Genomic DNA, 26700 nt, shown 5'->3' with positions numbered 1-26700 from the left:
TTTTCTCAACTATTGTTAATTTATTGAATATAACTTTTTTTCTGCATAGACTCTATTCGATCTAATATCTCAGTTTTGTTTTATTCTTCTTGCTTTCATGGGGATTTCTTCATCCTCGTGTTTTTCTTCTGATTCCGCATCCTGGTATGTGTAAATACTCGAACCCATAAATTTTGCCGTCAGCATCTCTAGCAACTATGTAACTGTATGTTCCCATTCGTTTCCGAAACGCAGATTCACTTTTCATTTTAAAATGTACACAGTTGGTGTATAGTTTGTTTTTAACGGTTTTATGTTTCGTTTTGGTAAACCATCATGTTCATCATAATTTTGTTTTTGTTTATCATTTGTAGTTTTCTATTCTCTACTTGATCTCTTTCGTTTTTTTTTGTTCTTTAACATGAATCCTCAAAAATCTAGAACCAAAATTCAACAATCAACAAACGATGCTTTCTGTTGTAACCGGACTTGTTTTTTGTTTTTGTTTTTTTTTACTATTGAGAATTCCCTCCTGGGGTGGGTTGTGGTTATTGCGAGACACTTCTCAAAAATATAGTTGTTTTTCATCAAGTTTGTTTCTTTCCTTTCATTGCTAACAGTTGGGGGTTTGAGTTCGTTTTTTTTCTTTTTCTGCAGTAAATACTTAAAACTACGATAATGTGGAGATTGGTTTGATTTTGGTGCTCCCGTTGATAGTTTGTTTTTGTGTTTTTTTTTTATTGTTGTTTGAATTCGGTTGTTTGATGCTACTGTTTTATTGATTATTAATGTTGTTAAGCTTGTTTATTTCTGCTCGTTTTGTGTTGCTGTAAAAGATTACTGGCTATCTCTGGTTACTTAAAGTGAACTTTTAACGTGGATTAAGCAGGGTGTTTCGAGTTGACGGCTGAGGGTCACTTAAAAATCAAATCCCTCAGAATTTGATTTTCAAAAATGATTTTCAAAATGAAACCAATCTTTAGCTGCTTTACTGAACAAAAAGACTTGAAAAAATTGTAGATTTTTTTTTAAATAAGGACAATTCAAAACACACTGCTTTAGACGGTGTTCAAGAAGTGCTTATGTTAGTTTTTTTGTTTATTGGGTTCACTGAAAGATTTACTAAACACGATACTTAAATTCACTTTCTATTCGAGGGCTAAAAAATCATTTGGTTTAAGCTGCTCTTTTCTTTTGTTTTAAATATTCATTCTATATGTGTTTATACTTTTCGTTTATGATTGCATGAATACTGAAATCGATTAGTGAATATGTAGGTATGTTTGCTTTTGCATCTTTACTGGGACTTCAGTATCAGAGCAGTGACTTTTGTTGGTAATCAATATAAACCGCCCAAGCTGTTTATGCCGTTTTTGCTCGTCATTTGATGTCATTCCAGTTGACTGATTTGCCCCCTTGCTTCCTGCAGAATCTTACATAGCACTGGCCCTAAAAATCGCTCTGTCAGTTTTTTTAGTATATAGATATAAATATGACTGTACGTTACAAACTGTTGTTGTGTGGTGTATACGTTAGTGTCATGATTTATGAAGATGAGATCATTCCATGTTCTCCGACTATCCCTGATTTCTCGTTCAAAGCAATTTTTAAGCCTCTGTTTTCCGATCAAAAATCACAACGTTCACAACGTGTCCTTTTCCTGTTATTTTTAAAAATCTGACAACCCAATTGTACATACAAATCAAACGAAACGTACATCATTCTTCCAAACTAACATCCCTACCGGCTTATGTATTGTGTAATGGTTAGATTTTAAAATTCGTAGTTGTAGAAAATAAAATCTTTGTGAATATTATGTGCATTTTAAATTAAAAAAAAAATCCATAAGAAATCATCCAGCTCAACAGAACTTAACAGGTAACGGATCGCTATTTCCTCCGAAGCCGCTGGCCACACTCGAGTCAATAGTACAGGCGATCCCGCTTCAGCTCGTTGTCCAGATCGGCCAGCTGCTGCAGGAAGCCCTCGTTTGGCCGGATGTCCCGGTGCATTCGCACCGTCCGGATGGCCTCGGCGGCGGACATTTTGCGGGCAATCATCAGATAGGCCAGGACGCAGGTCGCCGACCGGGACATTCCCATCATGCAGTGGACCAGCACTTTGCCTAAAACGAACAGAATTGAATCATTAAAAAAATCCAAAATTTCTTCCGACAAAAATTAAAAAAAAACTCACCTCCACTATTGATGCCATTCTCGATGAACTTGGACGCGATGTAGAAATACCGGCTGATGTCGGTCGTCGGCTGATCGACCATCGGGAAGCCCATGTACCTGAAAGTGCAACTAGAATTTTCAACGATAGCGCCCTGAACTCGACGCCGCTGAATTCGAATGCGGATTCTTCTCAAAGAATTTTAAGAAGAGAACTTCCGAAAGTCAGCCCTGCCACCCAAGTCTCCCAGTGCTGCTGCCAAATCAGTGCAAACAACGGCGAAACGAGTGCAAGTGCGGAAGAGTTTTTTGGGGTATCAAAGTTGCCTAATTGGGTGATCCAGAGATGAATATGAGAATGAATGAAACGATTGATTCCGTGAACGAACTTCACAGTGCAGTTGATGGTAAAGCAAAGCTTCTACCTACAACGTTAAACTTAAAATTGGGAATTTAAAATGAAATAATCTCACATCACCAACTGTCAGCACCCCAAACTCACCTGATTCCGGACATGTCCCTGTAGTAGCTGTGGCCGGTGTCCACCTGGCCGAAACGGGTTCCCTCGGCCGTGTTGAGCACGTGTGTGATTCCGATCAATCGTAAATACTGCTTGTTTCTGGCTGATGCTCTGCAAATACAATCGGAAAAGGATTTTGAGAATGGAAACCGAACTGTTGGAGTTAAGTCGGGAAGCTGGAAGCCAGAGGAAAGTTAAACTTCCAAAAGTCAAAATTTTGAAACAAAAAAAATTTGAAGACGATTGTTTTGAACGAGTATCATAACCATTTTTTTTTTTCAAAATATTTCGAAACATTTCAGAAAAACTGCATTGGAAAACGTGGATATTGTTGCATTCTAGATAAAGTCTGTTTCACATAGAATCTGGTCGCATCTTTTCATTTACTGCAGCGCCCCTAGTTGTCACATCGCAAATCTATTGACAGTGTTTTGATCCGGATGGTTTGTTTACTTAGTGGTGAAAATTTCATCAAGATTGAAGCAGTCAGTCAAAAGTTATCGACGATGGAACGCAAAAGGCGAGAGAAAATTCTGCACACTCACGTAGAGAAACCGACGTGGTCAGGGTTCAGTCCTTAAATATCCAAAATCGACTGTAAATTCGGTGCTGCAACGTTACCGAGAGACCCTTACGGTGGATCGAGCGAAACAAACCAGGCGTAAAAGTGGAACATATAACCGGAAGCTGCGAGCAAAGGTAATTCGATCAGTTCACAATAATCCTGGAATCTCCTTGCGTGATTTGGCGAAAAAGTTCAGTACGAACCACAGTACAGCTCGACGAATTTGTTTGCGAGAAGGCTTGCGGTCGTATCATGCAAGCAAACACCCCAACAGGACGCTGAAACAAAACCTGATTGCCAAAACCAGGGCAAGGAAGTTGTTCGAGAGAGTGTTGACCAAGTACAACGGATGCATATTGTTGGACGACGAAACTTACGTCAAAATGGATTTTGAACAAATACCCGGTAACAAATTTTACCTTGCGAAGCGTAAAGGGAATGTTGCGGGTAGATTCAAGTTTGTTTTCGCAGATAAATTTGCTCGTAAATTGATGATTTGGCAAGGGATCTGTAGTTGTGGGAAGAAGACTGAGATGGGACACAATGAATGGAAATGTTTACAAAGAAGAATGTCTCCAGAAGAGGGTTTTGCAATTCATTCGGTCCCACAAAGGTCCGGTGAAGTTCCGGCCGGACCTGACAAGCTGCCAGTACAGCCGGGATGTCGTTAAGTGGTATAAGGAGAACAAGTTCGATTTTGTTGAAAAAAGTATCAATCCACCAAACTGTCCGGATTTTCGTCCCATCGAGAAATATTGGGCAATAGTTAAGGGCAAACTGAAGAAATGGGGCAGAACTATGAAAAAAACCCGCTCAAATGGAAAAGTGGTGGAACAAGATGGCGAATGAGGTTACCAGCAGTACTGTGCAGAAAATGATGGGTGGTATCCAAAAAGCTGACGAATGATTTTTATGTATTTTTTCCTTAAAGTGCAATAAAAACCCTACAAAATGACATTTTTACTTTTGTTGTACGTTATATCTTTGCGGAAAAATGATCTATTTTATCCGACCAGATTCTATGTGAAACAGACTTTATGCCTCTGGCGAAGTATAAAATTACGAGAGACAAATTCGCAATATCAGCGATAGCAATCGCTAGAATAACTGAGATCTGAAGTATCTAAAGCTCGATAATGTTAGATAGGTAAAGAGTCAGTTCGTTTCGAGTCGCCGATGCGACAAGTTGTGTAGTGCGTTTGCTCCGAGATTTTACCAGTTAGCTGATTGTCTCTATCGCAGATATCCAAATCTAAGGATTTTCTCAAACCGTTCCAAGTGCACCGACCTTTATTGCTATATTGTGAAATAGCTTCATCGTATGGCGGAATCCTTTCCGCCCTAGGGAGGAGTGTCCGGCCCTCCCAATAAAAACTCCAGGACAATTCCCAACTGGATGGACCCAAACCATCTTCATGGCGAGGCCCAATTCCTTGTACTGAAACCAGCCAACGAACAAACAAAACTACCCTAAAACCCGTTTGTTATTGCTAAATCAATCGACCGGGTCGCCGGCCGTATTGACAAAGCAAGCCCCACTGACGGAGGAAAATCTATCCTTCTTACCATCCGAAGTCAAAAACAATGCGACCAGCTTCTCCAAATGAAAGAGCTAATCGACGGCACTCCGGTCTCCGTCGAGCTTCATCCTACAAGAAACCAGTGCCAGTGTGTAGTTTCCTGTCGTGAGGTCGCGGATCTCGACGAAATCGATATCTGCAAAGCTCTTCAGGACCAAAATGTGACCAAGGTTCATCGCTTCACTAGGAAGGTCGAAGGTAAAACTGTCCCCACGCATACGATGGTGCTCACTATCCGAGGTACAGTTCCCCCGAATCACGTCTGGTTTGGCTACCTACGTGTTGCTACCAGGCCTTACTACCCTCGTCCCATGCAGTGTTTTCTGTGTGGGAAGTTTGGTCACACCAAAGTTCGATGCCCCAATCAACCCATCTACCCAACCTGTGGCGAAAACGAAATCCATCAAAAGTGTCCGAATCCCGCCCACTGTGTCAACTGCCAAGGCGATCATCCTACTATCAACCGGGAATGTCCCAACTTCCAACACGAACAGAACATCATCCACCTTCGTGTAGACCTGGGTATTTCCCATCCCGATGCTGTCAAGCAGTATCGATCTCGCCTCAATGCAGCCACCAACTCAAAACTCCAGCTTCGCCTCGATAACGCCAAATCCACAACCCCTGCCGAAGAAACCAGGATCAAATCACTCGAGAAGCAGATTGCTATCCTCCTCGAGAAAAACGCCCAACTCCAAGCCCGAATCCTCGAGATCGAGAAGCGAAACAGCATCAGCGAAGACTCGGAAACCACTCTAACCGACACCAACAGCGAAGCTTCGATGGACATCGAAGACCACTCCCCAAGCGTCAACTCTACCCCAAAGCGTGGCCGAGGTTCTGAATCCCCCGACCAGACTTCACCAGTGAGAAATACCAAAACCAGAAAATCTACTCAACCCAACCCCCCGAGGTACAACACCAAAACCAGTTCTCGCACCCCCCCCCCCCCAGGTATCGATCATAGCCGCCCCATCCCTTCCTCAACCAAAGGGTAAGTCCAACTACTTTTACTTCTTCCACTTAAACACCAACACAACAACTGCTCATCTTAAATCCCTCTGATTGTAATGGCTTCCAATAACCCAACCAATTTTGCCATCCAGTGGAACATATTTGAACTGAAAACTCGTCTCACAGAAAATCAACTTACCGCCAAATTTTCCCCTATAGTTATTGCCCTCCAAGAAACCCTTCTCCCTCCATCTTCTGTACCCCACAATTTGATCAAAGGCTATCATCTACACACTTTGAATCCCCCCAAGACCCTCTCAGTAGAGGCGTTGGACTTGGAATTAAAAACGGTTATCCATACTCCCCAGTTACCATCCAATCCACTTTGAATGTAGTCTGCGCACGACTTGAGGCTCCAATAAAAATATCCGTCGTTTCGCCTCACCATCCCTCTCGTTTGAAGCTTTTGCCAAAGGCTTAGAGGATCTTATTCCCTAAATTCCTACGCCCATGTTAATTCTTGGTGACCTCAATGCTCACTCAACTGACTGGGGCGGAAAAAGAATCGATCGAAGAGGTCGCTTTCTTGAAGATTTTGCCTTAGCTAACAGCCTTACTATACTGAATGATGGCACCCACACCCGAATCTGCTCTCACATTGGCAACACATCCGCTATAGACCTTAGCCTCCTATCATGGTCGCTCGGGCCCAAACTCAGATGGTCTGTCCTTGAAGACAACGGCGGAAGTGATCATTTCCCTTTACTCCTGAAACTTGTTCATCCCACCCCCACAGTCGCCACCAGACCCCAATGGCGATATCAAGACGCTGACTGGTTTGGCTATCAAAACTATATTGATGATCTTATCCCCCTGAAAAATCCTACTACCATCCTCTCTTTTAATGAGATCCTTTTGGACGCTGGCTCCAAATTCATCCCTCGGACAACTGGCACACCTGGCAAATCAGCAGTCCCATGGTGGGGCCCCGATGTTCGAGAAGCTATTAAGAAAAGGAGGAAAGCACTTCGACTACTGAAGCGCATACCAAATGACGATCCCCGAAAACAAAACGCCTTATCCGACTTTAAAAATGCCAGATCATCAGCCCGACTAGCTGTTCGTTTAGCTAAAACTAACTGTTGGCAGAAGTTCACCGAGGAGATCCACCCCAATACCTCCCTCCAAGGTTCTGTGGGACAAAATTAAGGTTCTAAACGGCGAACCCCGTCAAAACCAGTTCCATCTCCTTCTGAATAGCCAATACACCAACGATCCCTCCCTTCTCACTTTTCCACACTTTTCCTCAACAGCACCCTCCCTCAACTGTCTTGCTCCCTCCGATCAATCTTCCTCAACCGACCTCCACTATCCCCCTCCTTCCCCCTCACTCAACCCCAACGATCAAATCTACAACACCGAATTTAGCTTTAACGGGCTCTCTTCTGCCCTTCAAAAGGTTAAAGGCCTCTCTTCTGGGCCTGACGATATAGGGTACCCCTTTTTAAAAATCTATCCCCCTCAGCGAAAATCACGTTTCTTAGTATAATTAATAACATCTGGAATACCGGTAACATCCCTGAAACCTGGAAACGTGGTCTAGTCGTACCAATCCCTAAACCCCAAAAAGACCCCTGCAATATTGACAGTTACCGTCCTATCACCCTTCTAGATTGTGCAGGGAAAATTATGGAAAGGATGGTCAACCATCGTCTGATCACCATATTAGACCAAAACAACCTTCTGAGTAACTATCAGTTTGCTTTTCGCCCGGGTCGATCTACGGATGATTATTATTTTTGTCATCTTGAGAATATCCTCGACAGTGCGCTAGAACAACATCAACACATCGAACTCCTATCTCTCGACCTATCTAAGGCATTCGATCGTGTCAACCAAAGCACAATTCTCAGCTTCCTACATAAATGGAAAATCGGAGGACGTTTATTCGAATACATCCAAAGCTTTCTCTCAAACAGATCTATCCAAGTCCTCGTAAACGCAACCCTATCCAATCCCAAAACTGTTAATACTGGGGTCCCCCAAGGATCAGTTATCGCACCGACCCTTTTCCTAATAGCCATAAACTCTATCTTTGACATCATCCCCAAGAACATCAAAACTCTCGTTTACGCTGATGTTTCTCCTGATTTCAATTTCTCCATTTGCGCGAATGGCACGAAAACGACTGCAAACCGCCCTAAATTTTGTTGCCGATTGAGCTCCCTCTGTCGGATTTCAGTTCTCTCCGGAAAAATCTAAACTCCTACACCTTGGCCCGAACCGTAAGAAACTTAAGAAAAACCCTCCCATCACCATGTTTGAACAACCTATTTCTCTGGTTCATTCCTTCCGACTCCTTGGGGTTTGGATTGATGACCACCTTAATTTCAAACACCATCTAGACCAAGTAAGAAAGAATGCAACTAATAAAATCAACCTTTTACGCATTCTTAGCAAATCATCTAGCTTCGCAAATCGCGACTCTCTATTACGATTTCTACACGGATGGCTTCTCCCAGCGGCTCTCTACGGTCTGGGCATTGTCAGTCGGGCCGGTCCCACCCTCTGCCAAAAACTGCAGCCAATATACAATCGTTGCGTAAGAACTATCAGCTCGGCATTCATCACCAGCCCAACATTATCGTTGATGGCCGAAAGTGGTCAAATCCCTTTCAATTATCTGATTGCCAAAAATCTCACATCTAAATCCATACGCTGGCTAGCAATTGGCGGAGACAAGGATTCGCCCCTTATTGCTCGTACTGACGCCCTTCTGAAAGACCTCACTAACATCCCTATCCCGGACATTTGCCAAAGGAGAACCACTGCATTTCGGTACTGGACCGAAAAAATCCCTTCTGTCGACCTCTCTCTATCTCACTCTATTAGGGCAGGTCAAAATTCTGCTACTGTCCTACCCCACTTCTACAGCATTGTTGAAAGAAAATACCGCAATTATCCCCACATATTCACCGATGGGTCAAAATGGGAAGCCGCTGAGACGACAAAAAGAGTTGCCGGTAGTTTCAAGCGAAATTCTAACCTCTCTCTCCGAGATGCCGCAAATAAGCTGGGTGTATCGTCTACAACCGTGCATTGAGCCAAAAAACGAGATCCCGGAGGCTGTACACGACGATGCTGACGAAGTTTGACTGCGTGGTAATGGACGACGAAACCTACGTCAAAGCCGACTACAAGCAGCTTCCGGGACAGGAGTTTTATACGGCAAAAGGAAGGGGAAAGGTTGCAGATATTTTCAAGCACAAGTAACTGCCAAAGTTCGCGAAGAAATATCTGGTTTGGCAAGCCATCTGTACCTGTGGCTTGAAAAGCAGCATTTTCATAGCTTCCGTGACTGTCAACCAAGAAATTTACGTGAAAGAGTGTTTGAATAAACGTCTGCTGCCTTTCCTGAAGAAACACGGTTGTTCCGTACTGTTTTGGCCGGATTTGACATCTTGCCATTACGGTAAACAGGCCATGGAGTGGTACGCCGCCAACAACGTGCAGGTGGTTCCCAAGGACAAGAACTCTCCCAACACGCCAGAGCTCCGCCCAATTGAGAAATATTGGGCTATTGTCAAGGCAAACTGGCTTTCTGCGGCGAAGAAGGTGGACAAGGTGGCTGTACTGATCTGATGGCAGGGGTTTAACGTAAGGCCCGGCAATTCGGATTTGGAAAAGCGGATGCCCAACTGAATATTCTTCCTGAATTTTATACTAATAAAACTTGAAAAAGAATTTGATTTTTTAAATAAACGATTTCACCGATTTACACGCGTTTTCCCTTGATCAAATTTTGACCGTATCACCCTTTATTCAAAAGACTAGTTTTGAAAATTTCAGAAACACAGGCAAGTCAGTAGGGGAACTGGGGATATAATGCCCATTGTGGGCAAAACGGTTCACTGTGATATCTAGCTAGATATACACTTATTTTAAAATTTCTTTACGTTATTCTGTTCTAATTAACAGAATAAAACCTTTTGTACAAAAAATTAGCATCTAATCTATATATATAAAAAGCAATTATCTGTATGTTTGTTTGTTTGTTTGTTTGTTTGTTTGTTTGTTTGTTTGTTTGTTTGTTTGTTTGTTTGTTTGTTTGTTTGTCCTCTATAGACTCAGCCGTCTTAAGAGCTAGAGATCTGAAATTTGGCATGGATGCTCATTAGGACCAGGAATGATGAAAAATGTCGTCCATACAAGACAAATATTGTTTTTGCGATATTGGCGTTATTATACATCGGATTGTGATGAAAATTTGCACATGAGTGTTCCCTGTTTTCAGGTTCCTGACGTTATTTTACATATAATTTGAAAAGAAAAAATGGCAAAAGGAGTTTTGAGGAACGTCAAATTGGTTTCAATTATCGAATTTCAGGCCATGGGACAGAAAAAGAGGGTTTCATTGAAAGTTCAGTGTTTTGTGCAATAATTTTGTTGGAGGCAGTTAATTGATACCAATTTAAGTGTGAAGGTCAAGCAAAAGAGTCGTGCACATAAACAAATAGTACATGTTTCTGCCATAATGTCTAGATTTTGCAACCGATCGAGAAGAAAACACTCTCACATAAATTTTAATAAAAAGCCAATCAACCGTTTAATTTGAATTTCAAGTAAAAGTAATAGTAGCGACTTTAAACACACCCCGAAATTGTCGAAAGAATATTTCGAATTCATTTTCTAAACTCATTTTGACATACCAATGATTTAAAGCGAAACGAAGTTCGTCAGGATCAGCTAGTATGCAATAATTCTTTGCAAAAATCCAAAAATATTTTTCAAGCCATATTCCTTGCTATTTGTGCGTTGAATTTCGTAACGAATTACGGCATCTATCGGCAAAAAAATTACCTGACCACTGTTACAATGATGAACATTGGTCTTAAAAATCATCGCAAAACAAAAAATTCCCTAATTCAATTATTTTTTTTGTTATTTTGAACGATTTTTAATAAACATGTCTAGGTAGGGAAAAACGCGCCATGTCCGTTTTTCTTTAAGCATGTTTCATATTTGTTTCAAATTATATGTAGTTTAATCACAACAATTTTAAAGATATTTATATGTTGTATTGGAAAACATAACTTGAATACAAACGAATATATTGAAAATTCCTAAATTTAATATAGATTTAATTAACTATTCACAAGAATTTCAGTATATCTGGCAGCACTGCGCGTAGCAACACATTTTTCCATCTGTGAAGTAGAATAGAAGTGTTTTACCTGGCAAACACTTTCGGAAGCACTTGAATCAATAAACACTTATTAAATGTTAAACGGCACGATTGGGTACACACATATGCGCATTATGCACCTACTGAATCTGAAATCCAATTTTCAAACTACTCTTCAATTTTCATTAAATTTGTGGCTTTTTTTGACCTTCCAGTGATTCTAACTATCAGATTTAGACAAAAAATAAATCAAACTTCCAAACACAATCGAAAATTAAAGTTAATCTTTTCAAATGTACTCTGAAACAAGGCTTTCTTTTTAAGGTGGACATTATGCCCCCTCCTCCCCTACCCACAACTATAGAAAATGTTTATACGTCTGTGAATCTTTATTCAAATATCAAAGGAAAAGGTTGTTGTGCAGGTTCCGTTTGCCGAACTATAGGAAATACTTTACACGTCCTGACTCCGAGACGGTTGTACGTTGACTGGATGGGAAGCACATTCCACTTGAGTGTGTATTTGTGAAGTGGGAAGAAATGCAAGTACGAGATGTGATCGATTAGAACGAACATAAAGGATCTTAATGAAACTTGATGTTTCCTTGAAGGGATTCTTTTTACTTAACTCTAAGCGCACATGTGCCGAGGAAATGATGACTCGCATTTTTCAAATGCTTAAACCGCCGACCCACAGAAAGTGTACTATGTATGCCGTGACCGGGATTTGATCTAACGACCGTTGACTTAGAAGATTTGGAAGCTATCCTCTTCGCCACGGACTGCGGCAAAAAAGCAATACCGATCTGCCGAGATAGTTTCCAATGTTTATTCCAAGATACGTCATTAGCAATTATTGGCTACACATCTCCCCCCAAACCCAAAAATTCTAATACAAAAACATAGTTGTTTGTTTCGGAAAATTGAATCTGAACGTTTACCTTATAAACGAGTTGGTCACAAGAATGTCTTTTTTTCTCCAAGCTTTTAAGATCTCGGTTTATCGGCTTTCTTCCATGCCCGTTAACATTCTCCCATATAAAAACTTGACTATGGGTGATGAAAACCTTGCTTTTAACAAGGGATGGAATCAGATTTCAAATCTTCAGAACACTCTTCTTGTTGACGTAATTTCATGAAGTGAACCTACAGAACACTCTTCATGTTGGTCCTCCCGATCTAACGTCATTTCAAAAAGTGAACCTTCAAAAAGTGACTCTTCATGTTGGTCCTCCCGATACAACGTAAAATACATAAAGTGAACTATCAGAACACTATTTACCTACAGAAAACTTTCCATGTTGGTACTTCTGATCCAACAAAAATTCGTAGAGTAAACCTTCAGAACATTTTTCATGTTGGTCCTCTCGATCCAACATTAATTTTTTAAAATGAATCTTCAGAACACTCTCATGTTAGTCCTCCCGATCCAACTTAATTTCATAAAGGGAAACATTAGAACACTTTTCATGTTAGTCCTCTCGATCCAACTTAAATTCGTAGCATGTGGGTCCTCCCGATCCAACATAATTTCATGGAATGAATTTTCAGAACACTTTTCACATTGGTCCTCCCGATCCAACGTAAATTCGTAAAATGAACCTTCAGAACACTCTTCATATTGGTCCTCTCGAACTAACGTAAATTCATAAAGTGAACCTTTAAAACGCTTTTCATGTTGGTCCACCCAATCCAAAGTAAATCCATAATGTGAACCTCCAGGGATGACCCTGATCTAACGCAATTTCATGAAGTGAACCTTCAGCACACTTTTCATGTTGGTCCTTTCGATCCACCAAAAATTCGTAAAGTGAACCTTCAGAACACTCTTCTTGTTGGTCCTCCCGATCCAACGTAATTTCATAAAGTGAACCTATAAAACATTTTCTATGTTGGTCCACCAATCCAACGTAAATTAGTAAAGTGTTGGTCCTCCCGATTCAACGTAACTTCATGAAGTGTACCTTCAGAACACTCATCTTATTGATCCTCCCGATCCAACGTAATTTCATTAAGTGAATCTTCAGAACACTTTTCAGGTTGGTCCTCCCCATCCATCGTAAGTTCGTAAAGTGAACCTTCTGAACACTCTTCAGGTTGGTCCTCTCGATTCAACGTAATTTAATTTCAGAACACTTTTCATGTTGGTCCTCCCGATCCAACTTAAATTCGTAAAGTGAACCCTTAGAACACTCTTCTTGTTGATCCTTCCTATCCAACGTAAATTCGTGGAGTGTACCTTCAGAACCCTCTTCATGTTGGTCCTCCCGATCCAACGTAAGTTCGTGATGTGAACCTTCAGAACACTCTTCATATTGGTCCTCCCGATGCAAGATAAATTCCTGAAGTGAAACTTTAAAACACTCTTCATGTTGGTCCTCCCGACCCAACGTGAATTCGTAAAGTGAACCTTCAGAGCACGTTGGTCCTCCCAATCCAACGTAAATTCGTGGAGTGTAGCTTCAGAACATGTTAGTAAGTCAGAGGTTATAGATCAGTGATGAAAAGCTTAAAGACAAAATTATTACAACAGCGCAATCAGTTATTAATCTATTAAGTTTATGAGTTAATTTTTTTTTTAGAGATGTGATGAAAAAAAATATGTGACCAAAATATAGGCACCTTATTCAATAGATTCTACTTATTTGAAACGTTCAGAGTTCTTTGAGCCCAAACGAACCGTCAGAAAATCAATAATTCATCAGTGGTGTGCGTTGAGTCAACAATCGACACATCGCGACATCGGATCAAATTATCTCTTCAATAATCGGCTTAGGTTAGCTGGTGGTACATATGGACATCTCCGGCCGGAAACGTACGTCCATGAATAAGTAATGATTTTATTGATTAGAATGTGTAAGTAGTAATGTATGTAAGTAGTAATGTAAGTAGTAATGAACGAAAGGTTTTTGGGCTGAATAATATAACTTTTCAATGCGTTGTTCGAGCATCCCCTGTCTGTTAATTATTGTGGATTAATGTTTTATGGAATTAATTCATTTCAATTCTAAAAAGTTCTACGTCTATGGCTATTATATTTTGATAATAGTTTATTAGCTATTATGGAGAACTTTCAAATTAAGAAAACGAGGTGTAGAGTAGACTGAGTCAATTTGGGGTATTTTGAATTTTTCAAACCCTGGGGTCTAAAAAGCTTTCAAAACTGATCCATGATTTTTGGCAGAATTTTTAAGTAACGTTTACATGAGTGAATTTGAACTTTTAGGTTTTTATGGAAAAATTGAATATTTCGTTCTGAAAAATCTACATCATTTTTGTTTCTTCTGTGGAATCGAGCCTGCTCGAAATTCAAAAATGATGCCAAATCGACTCAGTCTAGTTTAGGGTCGTCTTTATTCTCCGGGAGGAAGTTTCACACCATAAAATTGAGAGCCTTTTTTATTTTACCAGCTGAAGCTTTCAACAAGATAAGCTCAAATAAAAGAACATTAATTTTGGTGCCTTTTTCATATTACACGTCCGGCATCAAACTAGAGCTACCAGTCTCGAAACGAACAGAAACCTTAAATTTAATCTCAATCAGGGGCATCGTGTTAATCACAGTCCTTAAACGCGAAGTTTTTTTTTTCTTTTTTTGGTTTTGATAGATGGTCTCTGGACCATTTATTACCGTGGTAGGTAGTAAAACGAAAATTCTACTCACGCATCGCCAATGTAGAGCCGCGGATAAACTTCATCACAGTCGACGTCGTATAATGCACAATCGGATCGGCGAAGTCCCATCAGTGGCCGGCAAGGAGTCACCGAGTAATGGAGGATCCGCTGCAGCTGCCGGCCGCTCGTCTGTTCGGCCATCTTGTCGTTACTCCGGTAGTGGGTTAGGTACTGCAAAGAAAAACGAAAAAAATGAAATTGTTAAAATTATTTCCAAAAGCTTTGCCCCACAAAAGCAATTGCGATTGGGAGGACATTGTGTTTAAATTTTAATTTTTTTTTTGGTTCTCTGTTTCTGCCGAGAAAGGAATCACGCCCGTCGAAATTTGAAAAGGAAACGAAACGTTTCGTGACAAGCTCTGATTATGGAAGCATTCCGGCAAATGAATTCAAAATTTCCCAAGGAGGGTGCATTTGGCTGTCCACGATGGGGAAACCGACTTCGAAGCTAGGATGATTTTTTTCGAAACTGTTAAACACGCAATTTTAAATTTGTGGTCGCAACAATGTTTCATTAAAATAAGTACGATATCCTCTTAATTAGAAATATCCCATATCACGTTATTTGGGTACTTATTTTGTCCAATTTCCATGAGTGAACTCATTTATGAACTTGAAAGTTGCAAAAGTGATTTATAAGTTACAAAAAGGGCACAAAATTGCCCAACAGTACTGTGAATGGAATTAATTAGGTCACACAAAGTACATTGAGGTGCTTTCTGCCTGGCTGGCTGGCTACAGAATCATATCACTACTTCGAGTTCTAGTTTCAGTTAAAAAATCATCTAGGTGAGGCCTTGTGGTAGCGTGTTCGATTGTCACTGAGAAGGTCGGGGTTCGATCCCCCAGCTAGGCAAGTTTTTTTTTTGTTTAGGGACAAAATAAATCTAGCAGCAAATTGAACAAATCTCGGCAAACCGCATTGTGTCGAGTTTGGAATCATCAAGGCGGTGGCATCATGGCGGTACGATGAACTGAACATAGTATTTAAATGATCAAGAAAAGGGGATATTAACTGATTCCTAGGATAGAATTGAGATAGGGAAGAATTTATTACTGATTTAAGGATTTTTTTGGAAGCAGAATTAACGCTTATCCGCGTCTGTATAACACTATTGGAAGTTTGACGGATTGTAACTTTATTCGAGTGCATCTCAATAAACAAATTTCTTCGGAGACTCTCAATGAATTCTTGAAATCTTAAATTTTGCATCATTACTTTTTTATAGACGCACCCTGAAAGCCCAGGAAAATTACTCCTTAATCAGAACTTGGGAGTAAATTTGACACTTAAAAAAAAACGAACACACAAATAAAGGATCTAAGTGATACTTTATGTTTCTTTGAAGAGATCTAATTTACTTCACTCTAAGGCTACATCTTTCAAGGATAAGATGGCTAGCATCTTACAAATGTTAAAACCAAAAATTCACAGAAAGAGTACCATGTATGCCGTGACCGGGATTCGATCTCATGACCTCTGGCTTGGAAGACTTGAACGCTATCCTCTAGGCCACGGTCGGCGGCTCATTTCTCGCTTTAAGCCGCTATATCTCTCATGTTTCTCAACCGATTTTTAAAAAAATTATATTTTTTGAAATGCACTGTCATACAAATAGGTTTCTCAGACATTATTCATCTACAACACAACGCTATTAAAAGTCTGAAATAAAAAAATCCGAAAAACATGCTTCACAAACAAAATTCTATACGTTGCAAATAAAGATATATTTTTTGAAATTTTTTAAGATCTTGACCACAAAAAATGTAAAAAGAGTATGAAAACCGTACTTTTCAATCAAATAACCATCAAAATTGTTACCTTTCTTTATACCAGATATATTTCAAAAAGTTGACGTTATTTAGCACATTTTTACAACTTTGGATTTACAAAATATGATAAACATTTTTTTTTGAAGATTTTTCAAAAGTAGCTGTTTTTCAAACTTTTTTTCAATTTGCAATTTTTCAGATTTTCTTGCATTTAAATTCAATTTCGTAACGGATTTTGAATATATTCAAGCAAGATTTTTGCAATAAATTTATATTCACCAGGAAGGAAATTTCATACCGACTCTAGTGGTGTAACTCATTAGCGCTGCAATACATTACAAACTACAGAACCGATTTTCTTGAAACTAGGTAGGTGGGTGCTTTTGAGGCCGAGGAAGGTTCCTATTACAGTTTGAGACACCTCCCTCTCATTGGAAAGGGGATGGGGTCTCCAAAGCAAAAACGAAATATTTGCATAACTCGAGAACCATCCAAGCAAATGGTACCAAATTCGACATGGGAAGGGATTTGGCTACAAGAAAAATTTCTATGACTATTTGGTACCCCTCCTTTTTTCCATAGGGGAAATAGGAAGGGGGGAGGGGGGCTCTTTTACAATTTTTAGAACTCCTTTTTAACACAACTCTAGAATGAGTCAAGCAGATGGATCAAGATTTGACATGTGAGGGTATTTGGATACGAGAAATGATTCAATAATCATTAGAGACAACTCCCTTTTTTCTAGTGGATAGATTGAAATGGGAAGGGGGGCTTCCATACAATTTTTATTACATAATTCGATTACTTTTCGAGTAATTGACTAATCAAGCAAACGGAATCAAATTTGGAATGCGAGGGTAGATGGGTAAGAAGAATATTTTAAAGATGGCTTGAGACCACTCCCTCTTTCCAGTGTGGAGATAAAAAAGGGAAAGGGGTCTCATACAATTTTTTTTTGCAAAATTCGAGAACTTATCATGCAAATGAATCCAAATTTCACATCGGAAGGTACAAGGCTACGAATCAAGTTTCAACGATGTTTGAGACTCATCTGTCCCAGGGGAGAGGGGGTCTCCCTTTTATGCATTACTTTTGAACTAATCGAACAAAATTAAAAAATTTATCATGCAAGTACATTCGAATACAAGAAATGTTTTTTTATGTTTCGAGTTTCCCCTCCCGATTTCGAAGAGGGATGTTTCCATACAACACAGGGCTAGAAGCTGGTCACTTTTTAGTAGCTTTGTCACTTTTTTCAAGTTGGTTACTTACAAGTTACTTTTTTTAAATTTGGTCACTAAAGTCACTTCTAATTTCCTTACAATTGAGCTAGTTGTTTTTTTAAATTTTTCTCCTAACTATTTAAAACATTTTATTGTTTCAAGACACGTTGTATGTATTTATTAGATTATGTTGAGAAATCATTTCACTCGGGAACTATCGGTTAGATGCAAGTCGAGTGAATTGCACACAATATCAATTTGACATTCTACAAACAATAACACAGCCACGTGTGGAGACTTCATCTGTCAGCTGTCATCTGTCAAACGGACAGCTTGCATGAAAGATTGCACGAGATTGGATACAATGTTTGATACAATATTGAACGGAATCTGGTGGACAACTGGATTAAATGTTCATGGCTCTTCAAATCAGAAATAGGCACACCGAGAAAAAAGTGCATGAAATAAATATAAACATCACTAATGTAACAGATCTAGTTTTAAGTTATACTCTGTGTTTGTCTCAAATAAAGTTACCTTAAACAAGAGTTTGAATTCGCGTTTTAAATCGATTACTCTAAGAAAAGTTAACAGGTTATGGGCCCCGTGGGTAACTGGGATCAGTGCTGCAAATTTTCTTAAAGCACGAATAATATTGACCGTGATTTTCTCTCAGTGTAAAAAGCTTGAACTGAAATGAATGGAATAGAAAAGTCAATGAATATAAAAGCTTCTGATCGGCTCGGTCATCTTCGTGCTTACGGCAAGCTTTGCGAGTATGTCTATCAGTCAGTAGAAAGCTTACTCGTAAACCAGAACTAACTTGTTTTACTCGACTGCTACGAAAGCGGCTTTCGCTTAGGCGTTTCTGTCACTCACTGCATTCGATCAGTGTCAGCGAAAGTTGCTGATAATTTCAGTAGGCATTTTTTTTTTTGCCATTTCCAAAAATTGTGAAATGGGATTCGAAAAGAAAACACGATTGGAAATTCGCTAAGACTATACGATTATTCAGAGGGGATGGGAAGAGAGATGAATATGATGACGACATGGCGAATATCTGACAAATATGACAAAAATTTGACAATTGTGGTCAAAAAAAAGGCAAAATGTAATAAGTATAGTGAAAAAATGACAAAGTTATGACAATATTTAGTATGACCCAAATCTGACAAATATGACAAAATTATGGCCTAAATATGACAAAAAATGAACTATAAAATGACAAAAAAAAAATAACAAAAACATGACAAAAATCTGACAGATGAGATAAAAATATGACAAAAAGTATGAAAAATATTACAAAAATATAGCGAAATTTTGACAATACAATAACAAAACATGATAAAAAAAAATTACAAAATTTTGACAAAAATCTGACAAATATGACAAAAATATGTCAAAATTAAGACAGAAATATGACATTGATTTAACAATTAAATGACAAAAATTCGAATGTGTTAAAAATAAGAAAAAATTATGACATAAATCTGATAAATATGAAAAAATCATTACAAAAAATTAACAATAAAATGAAAAAAAAACATAGCAAACTTATAAGAAATTTAGTAAAAAATGACAAAAATCTGAAAGATTTGACATTTGTCATATTTTTATCACTTTATCATAATTTTACATAGCTTGACGACATTTTTGTCCCTTCAATTTAATTTATTTTTTTTAAATTTTTATCATAAATTGGTCATATTTGTCTTATTTATGTCATAAATTTGTTTTATTTTTATCACAATTTTATGTCATGATAAATATTGTGATATTATTGTCATATATTCGTCATATTTTTACCAAGCTTGTCTTATTTTTATTTTTTTTTGCCAATATTTCGTCATATTTTTGTTATAGTTGTCACATTTTTGTCAATTGTTATATTTTTGCGAAATTTTGTCATTTTGTAAAAAATTTGTCATATTTTTATCACATCTGTCATATTTTCGACAGAGTTGCGTTGGTTTTTTTTATTATGTTGTAAAATTTAAGTCATATTTGTCATATTTTTGTATTTTTTTGTCATAACTTTGTCATACTTTGACCGCATTTGTCATGTTTTGTAATTTTATTGCCAAATTTATGTCATATTTGTGTCATAGGGTAAGTGAGCCCTATTTTGGCATGGTCCTTTTATTGGCATGCCAACATGTCTTTTCATGTTTTTCAGGTCCAAATTGAGCTTAAAAAATTTTGAATACATTTTCATTGCGAAGAGAATAATTTGTTTCAAATTTGTGCATACCGAATATTTTGATTGATTCTACTTTAATAAAAAAGTTAATTTTTTTCGATCTGCATCCGAGGAAATTATGTTGGAAATCACCGTATGAAAATCAGATGAACTCACCTTTCTAGTGCAACTGTTAAATTCACATGCGATTTCAAACGCGGACATTCATTTGAAAAAATTGCAATAAATACTCATGCTTACAGCTAAACTCGGCAAAAAATCAAAAAATACTAGAAGACTAAAGAGTGAATATTAATTTATGTTTTGAATAAAAATTTAAAACTAATTTTGTTCCTTTTCTTGGCATGCAACTTCAATCGAAATACACCTCCAGTGTTGGAAGCTGGAAAAAATACATGTTCATTAAAGCGGTATTTTTGGGCTGATGTTTTCCCTAAAACTTCATTTAAAACTACGCACAAATGTTTTCATACTAATTGGGCTGTATGATAAGACCGTTGCTATCAACTTAAGCTTCGAAATAAGCTGGAGAACATAAGTGATTCGACTAACTAAAAGTCATATCCGAGCATTGAAAAGGCAAAAATCGCTATTTGGGAACCATGAATCGAAGGTACATTGGTATGCGTGCGAACAGCATTTGCATTGCAATCTGCCGAGCAAAAACCACGTGGTCTCCTACAGAACACAGTGGTTCGAAATATAAAAAACACTAAGTTAAATTAAGCATATCACAAGACTTAAGATGTTTTTCTTATCTAAAAATTGTTAGATCGATGGCAATTTATGACTTTAGTATATAAAATACATAATTAATAGAGTTTTGGAATTGTTTTCTATTGCTTGGGAACCATATACCTACTCAGATTGAATTTTTTGGATTTTTGTTCTAATTTTTTCATGGAAACAGAAGTTGGAAGCTCAGGAAAATATCGTTTGCTTTCCAATTATTGCTTAAAATATTTGATGTGAGTCGAATTAAAAAAAAAGTTTTAGTAAGGTTTACATTCTAACATCTATTTGGCGTGTCAAACCACTGCGCTACGTCCCGGGCATTCGAGATGGCTCTTGCTAGAAGCTCATAATCTCAGCTAACAAATTCAAAAGGGCATCATTTTAAAATACCATTTAAGGAATTTTTCAATTTCTTACTTTATGAAGCCAAACTCCACAATATGAAGACAGTTGTTTGGTAGTGAAAATAACCCTATGTGTCGCAATCACATTGCGGAATTTCTGGACTTCCGACTTTTTGAAATGAAAGCTTATTTTGTGCTTCCCTTTCAACCAAATTTCATCAATGTTTTCAAAAGCCTTTTTGTTGTATGAGTGGCGCCCGGTGTTCCATCGTCGCATAGAACTTTACGCTCAGCTGACGTCATTCTGTCAGTGGCCTTATATTCAGAATAGCCAACGATTCTGTTAACTGTCAATTGACCATTGTTGGTAAAGATCTATTACACTTTGCTGGTGGCCAAGAATCGGATCATCGAAACGGCAAACAATTGGTACGGCGGCCAAGTAATTGGAGCACCGCAGTGAGTACTTTGCTTGCATTTTACTCACATTAATGAAAGTTCCATAGAGAAAACATATTTTTGTTGAACTCTAAGCAAGTTAGCAAGTAAATTCTTCAAAGGATGTTATATGGTGCACTCAACAGGAAGGTAGGAATGTCGAAAAAAAGGGCAAACCATGTCTTAGGTGCCAAGGTCGGGTACATTTACCCTAATTTTGTTACATTTTTGTCGTAATTTTTTCCCTTACATTCGTCCCACACGCTCCCTCGCCAGCGTTCTTCTCGCCAACCCGTACACTGATTTCTCAACCTTCCCACCTCTACTGACGTTTTCCCACGTTTTTTTCTTATCAAAATCCTTAAAAAATAATAATCGCAGCAGTAATTATTCAATTTCCGCAAGTCTAGCGCATCGAACAAGCTTTGTCACCATTCAATTAAACTTAATGATAATCGAATTGAGCTTTTTTCCCTTTCAGCAATGTTTGCTTGATACTGAAAATGAAGATTGCATAATCTCATGAACCTACAAAGAGCCTGAATGTATACTGGGCACCGATGTTGCCGATTCGTGAATGAGTATGCAGAGTGCTTTCGGGATTGAGCTTTCTGTTCATTATCAGATGAATGCAGATGGAAATGAACTGAGTGTATACTGCAGTAAATTCAATTGAAAATTGAAAGCTGACACTGATTATTTGCAGCACTGACTGGGATATACTAAACTGTACCTACACATCAACAGGTTATGGGCCCAGTGGTTAATTGGGATCCATCTTAACAGATTATTCGTTTATTATTAGTTTGACGGGTTAATTTTCTTTTTTTTATCGAGTCCTGTGGAAATTCACACGTTCTAAATTGAGAAAATGCCTCAGATTCAGTAAGGAAGAAGATTTCTTTGTTTTGCTTTGATATTTCGCTTTTACTTAAACATTTTAGGTTTCAAATTTAATTAAAACAAAAATAGTTTTGGGCTTCAAAAAATATGTGTATGATTTATAAATTTATTACATAAAACATTTTATGAAGAGACGTAGGTAGGATTTTTTTGCTTTCATTTTTTCTAGTAAAAGTGCATCTATTTAGAATTTTTTTTTTTCGATTATAGTCGTTTTACAATCTTTATGGCTTTCGCGACTAAACTATATAAAATGTTTTAATACTTTTGTAGGTAAATTTTATTTGAGTTAGGAATCTTTTGGCAGTTTTTTGCTAAGCTTCTTTGAGTTATTGTCAATCTCCTGTCATCATTCTGTCGTTTATCTATTTTCAGTCTTTTATCATTGTTTTTTTCATATTTTTCATGAGAATCTCCTAATTTTTATGTCATTACTCTTTTATTTTTTTCAAAATTGTCTGTGAATATTTCGACGTTCTTTCAACCTTTTTTATATTCAGTAAATCTTAGCTCAACCTCAAATTAATTTTTTAAACATAGGAACATCACAAATCCAACATGTGTTGGTTTTTTATTTGATTTGTAGTTTTCTTACATATAACAACTTTGTTTTAAATTTCCGATCTCTGTAAATTTATTTCGAGTTGTTAACTATTATTTAATCTTTATCTATTTATGTTAATCTTTTGACCAACATATTGCTTTCCTATCAGTTAGGCCATGAGCCCTTCAAAAAACATTTTTCAATGAACAGAATTGTAATTTCACTTGAAAGTTACTTTTTTGCCCTATTTTTTTACCTCATGGTCGCTTCTAGCCCTGACAATGTATTTTGATCTCTCGAGAACTTATTATTCAAATTTAAGGTAAGTGAGTAGAATTTTTTTCTATGATTGTTTAAAGCTTCTGTCTTCTTTCACCAGTTCGATATGATGGAGAAAGAGGAGCTCCCATACATTTTTTTTTAAATCAAGAAATATTTACAAAATGATTTGGTTCCCCTCATATTATAGGAAGAGGAGAGAGAAGAGAAGTGACATACGTTTGTTTTGATAAATTCAAGAGCTCATCAAATAAATTTAACCAAATTTTACAGGGAACAGTATAAGGGTACGAGTAATCATTCTATGCTCATTAAAAAAAACCATTTTCCCCTTAGAGTGGCGAATAAGGAAAGGGAGTTCGGCACATTTTTTTGTATAACTGGAGATTTTATCTAACAAATGAAACCAAATTTGAAAGTAAAATTATTCGAGTACAAAAATGTTTCTATTTTTTTTAAAGGGGAGATTCCATACAGAACAGAGCCGGGAGTATGGGAGGTTTATCACAGTTTTTAAAACTTTTCAAGCAATTGAATCAATGTTTTACATTAAAGGTTTTCTTAAGATTCAAGTCCTCACTTTCTTTCAGAGGAGAAATGGGAAGGAGAAAAGTAAGTATATCTCGAAAACTCATCAAGCAAATGGAGCCGTACGTAAAATGTGATGTTATTTAATTACAAAAATTACCCCTTTTAATGATGAAATATTAATGATTTTCACACAATTTATTAATTTTCAAAAGGTGTAGCAAAGCACACCGAGTCAGTTAGTATAAAAAGGTTACATACTTGTTGAACTCTAATATGGTGACTTCGGCTTTGTAATCGGTTTCTTAATACCACAATAATCACACCCAAAAATTTTTCAAGCTGTTGATAGCAGACATATTGCCTAATTCACGAGACTTTTTCAAGGAATTTTGACTAGCCGTTTAGGGCTAGCGCTTTTTTTTTGCATGATGACTCTGCTAACCCTTTTCCAAAATATAAAATTGAGATATTGTAGAACTCTTTCTATTGCAATGTAGAACTCTTTGTCTATCATTTAATTTTTTAATTTTCTTGCCTGACCAAAATTGGCGCTCTGTACCCGATTCATTGTAGCATAATCGGTAATGAAAACCCCTTTTTCTTTATTATTTTTTACCAAATTCTGGACTGGAACTCACCTTCTACTGTCTTGTATTAAGATTTTATATTTACCAAAGTTTTGAAATTTACTTTGATTTTGTCATTTTGAAGTTTCAAATGCAAATTATAACTTATTGAACGAAAAAGATTTCTGAGCTTAGTATTCAACCTTGATTTTAAGAAGTTTATTATTTATCATGTTTAATGGCTTTGAAAATTTTATCCAACTTCCAAAGTCTGAAAAGCACAGTTTAACTTCAACAATACCTTAGTATCTGGTGATACGCTTACAAATAAAAAAAAATAGAAATGAAATTTAAGTGATTAGATATTAGAATTTAAAATCAAGAATTTATTCTTTGTTCTAGATTTCAAATGAAGATTCCAAATTGTAAAATAAAATCACTTTCACTAACCTTTAAAAATGCTTTGGCCATTTTAATTCCTGGAGGTTAGGGGTCACGATTCACTTTATCCAATGAAAAAAGATTTCTTTTTAACACCAAAACGTCGCCTGCGTTTCAAATTGCAAAACTGGATAGCTTGAACTTATGGACTAAATCCTGCTTATTTCACCCGTGTGAACTTGACTTTTAAATATATTATCCCTGTCGTGCTAGTTTTGTGCTACAAAAAGTAAAAATCACTTAATTTTATCCTTATTTTAAACCCGCCAACAACGACCGCTTTTGTGTGGACGCTTCCGCCAACGGACAAATCCTTGAACGAATGAATGGGCACAAGTCGTTTGCTAATCGACCAAACCAAACCAAACCGAACCGAACCGACTCTCACTCGACCAGACCAGGATGTCCTCCGAACTGACTGACTGGCAATGACACGGAGCGGGTGGATTCACCGTTTAGTCACCTGTCCGTTGAAATATCCTCGAATATTAGTGGCCAACTACCCGGCTTGTGCCTCTAGAATGAGAGATAGCATGTCGAAGAGAGCGTGCGAGAAAATGGGGTGGCCAATTTGAATTCCAAAAGTCAATGGTGTCCCTCCAACTATTGAGGAGAGACTAAGTATAGGTCCTACCACTAAATATTTTGATTCTCTTGGCTCCTGGCCACGTGGTGCTACTCCAGAGGGTGCACAAGAATGAAGTGATTGGAGGAAACAGGTTCACTACTTGCCAGATTGGGTGTTGAATTTTGTATGTGTGTACAATTTTATTGTGCTTTCGGTTTGAAATCCAAACTAACCACATTCGACTGTAAGCAAGGCGAAACGGTGTTCCGCAAGCAATAAAAGAACTAGGATCCATCAAATGGTTTTTTTTGTTAAATTAATTTGTACCAAGCGAATGGAACTATAACATAACCTGTAAGAGTTTACGACTATAAGGAATACTTCTAAAATAGGCTCTAAAGTACTCTGCAAAGTGATCCTGAACAGGATCTAAAAAAAAATCGACGCTACACTCCGACGGCAACAAGCTGGATTAAGATACGGACGATCATGTGTGGACCACATTACAACGCTACGAATAATACTGGAACAAATCAACGAGCTCCAAGACTCTCTTCTACTGGTGTTCGTTGATTTCGAAAAAGCACTTGACCGACTGAACCATGAAAACATACAGGCTGCTCTAAGACTACGATGGGTCCCAGAGAAACCAATCCATCTCATCGAAGCACAGTACGAGATCTTTTCGTGCAAAGTCGTGCACGACGGTGTCTTGTCCGAACCAATCCCGGTAACTGCTGGAGTGAGACAGGGATGTATTTTGTCATCGCTGCTTTTTCTCATGGTAATGGATGAGATCTTGACTGGATCGATTGACTGTAGACCAAACCGAGGATTGCCGTGGAATCTTTTGACAATAGAGAAACTGAACGACCTTGCCCTGGCAGACGATATAGTTTTGCTCGCATTCTTTACAGTTCTACCTATTAAAGTCTGTTTCACATAGAATCTAGTCGCATCTTTTCATTTACTGCAGCGCCCCTAGTTGTCACATCGCGAATCTGACAGTGACAGTGTTTTGATCCGGATGGTTTGTTTACTTAGTGGTGAAAATTTCACAATCACGTAGAGAAAGCGACGTGGTCAGGGGTGAAGATCGCGAAATTCCTGAAATATGCAAAATCGACTGTAAATTCGGTGCTACAACGTTACCGGGAGACCCTTACGGTGGATCGAGCGAAACAAACCAGGCGTAAAAGTGGAACATATGACCGGAAGCTGCGAGCAAAGGTAATTCGATCAGTTCACAATAATCCTGGAATCTCCTTGCGTGATTTGGCGAAAAAGTTCAAGACGAACATCAGTACAGCTCGACGCATTTGTTTGCGAGATGACTTGCGGTCGTATCATGCAAGCAAACACCCCAACAGGATGCTGAAACAAAACCTGGTTTCCAAAACCAGGGCAAGGAAGTTGTACGAGAAAGTGTTGACCAAGTACAACGGATGCATTTTGATGGACGACGAAACTTACGTCAAAATGGATTTTGGACAAATACCCGGTAACAAATTTTACCGGTTGCGG

General features: G+C 38.0%; 1 protein-coding gene across 2 annotated transcripts; it reads right to left on the bottom strand.

The window, feature by feature from the left end:
• Window positions 1-24932, bottom strand: LOC129747651 (dual specificity protein phosphatase 3). 2 transcript variants are annotated; one of them, XM_055741952.1, is made up of 5 exons: window positions 24618-24932; window positions 14621-14802; window positions 2656-2784; window positions 2176-2285; window positions 1-2104 (listed from the first exon to the last, which is right to left on the bottom strand). In XM_055741952.1, exons 1-5 carry the CDS (start codon window positions 24636-24638, stop codon window positions 1902-1904), a joined length of 645 nt encoding a protein of 214 aa, XP_055597927.1. In that variant the 5' UTR covers window positions 24639-24932; the 3' UTR covers window positions 1-1901. The 2 variants fall into 2 exon arrangements, with proteins under 2 accessions (XP_055597927.1, XP_055597928.1); XM_055741953.1 differs by having other exon boundaries at window positions 2176-2273; window positions 24618-24925.
• Between the last annotated feature and the right edge of the window lie 1768 nt (window positions 24933-26700).

This window comes from Uranotaenia lowii, chromosome 2, assembly GCF_029784155.1.
Source record: "Uranotaenia lowii strain MFRU-FL chromosome 2, ASM2978415v1, whole genome shotgun sequence".
NCBI lineage: Eukaryota > Metazoa > Arthropoda > Insecta > Diptera > Culicidae > Uranotaenia > Uranotaenia lowii.
This window is presented reverse-complemented; position numbering and strand designations above follow the sequence as displayed.

Coding starts and splice junctions, on each gene's coding strand:
- LOC129747651 (XM_055741952.1), bottom strand. CDS start 24,638: ATGGCCAAAGCATTTTTAAAG. Junction 2,286..2,655: donor AGGGACATGTCCGGAATCAG/GTGAGTTTGGGG, acceptor TGAAAATTCTAG/TTGCACTTTCAGGTACATGG. Junction 2,105..2,175: donor GAATGGCATCAATAGTGGAG/GTGAGTTTTTTT, acceptor TGTTCGTTTTAG/GCAAAGTGCTGGTCCACTGC.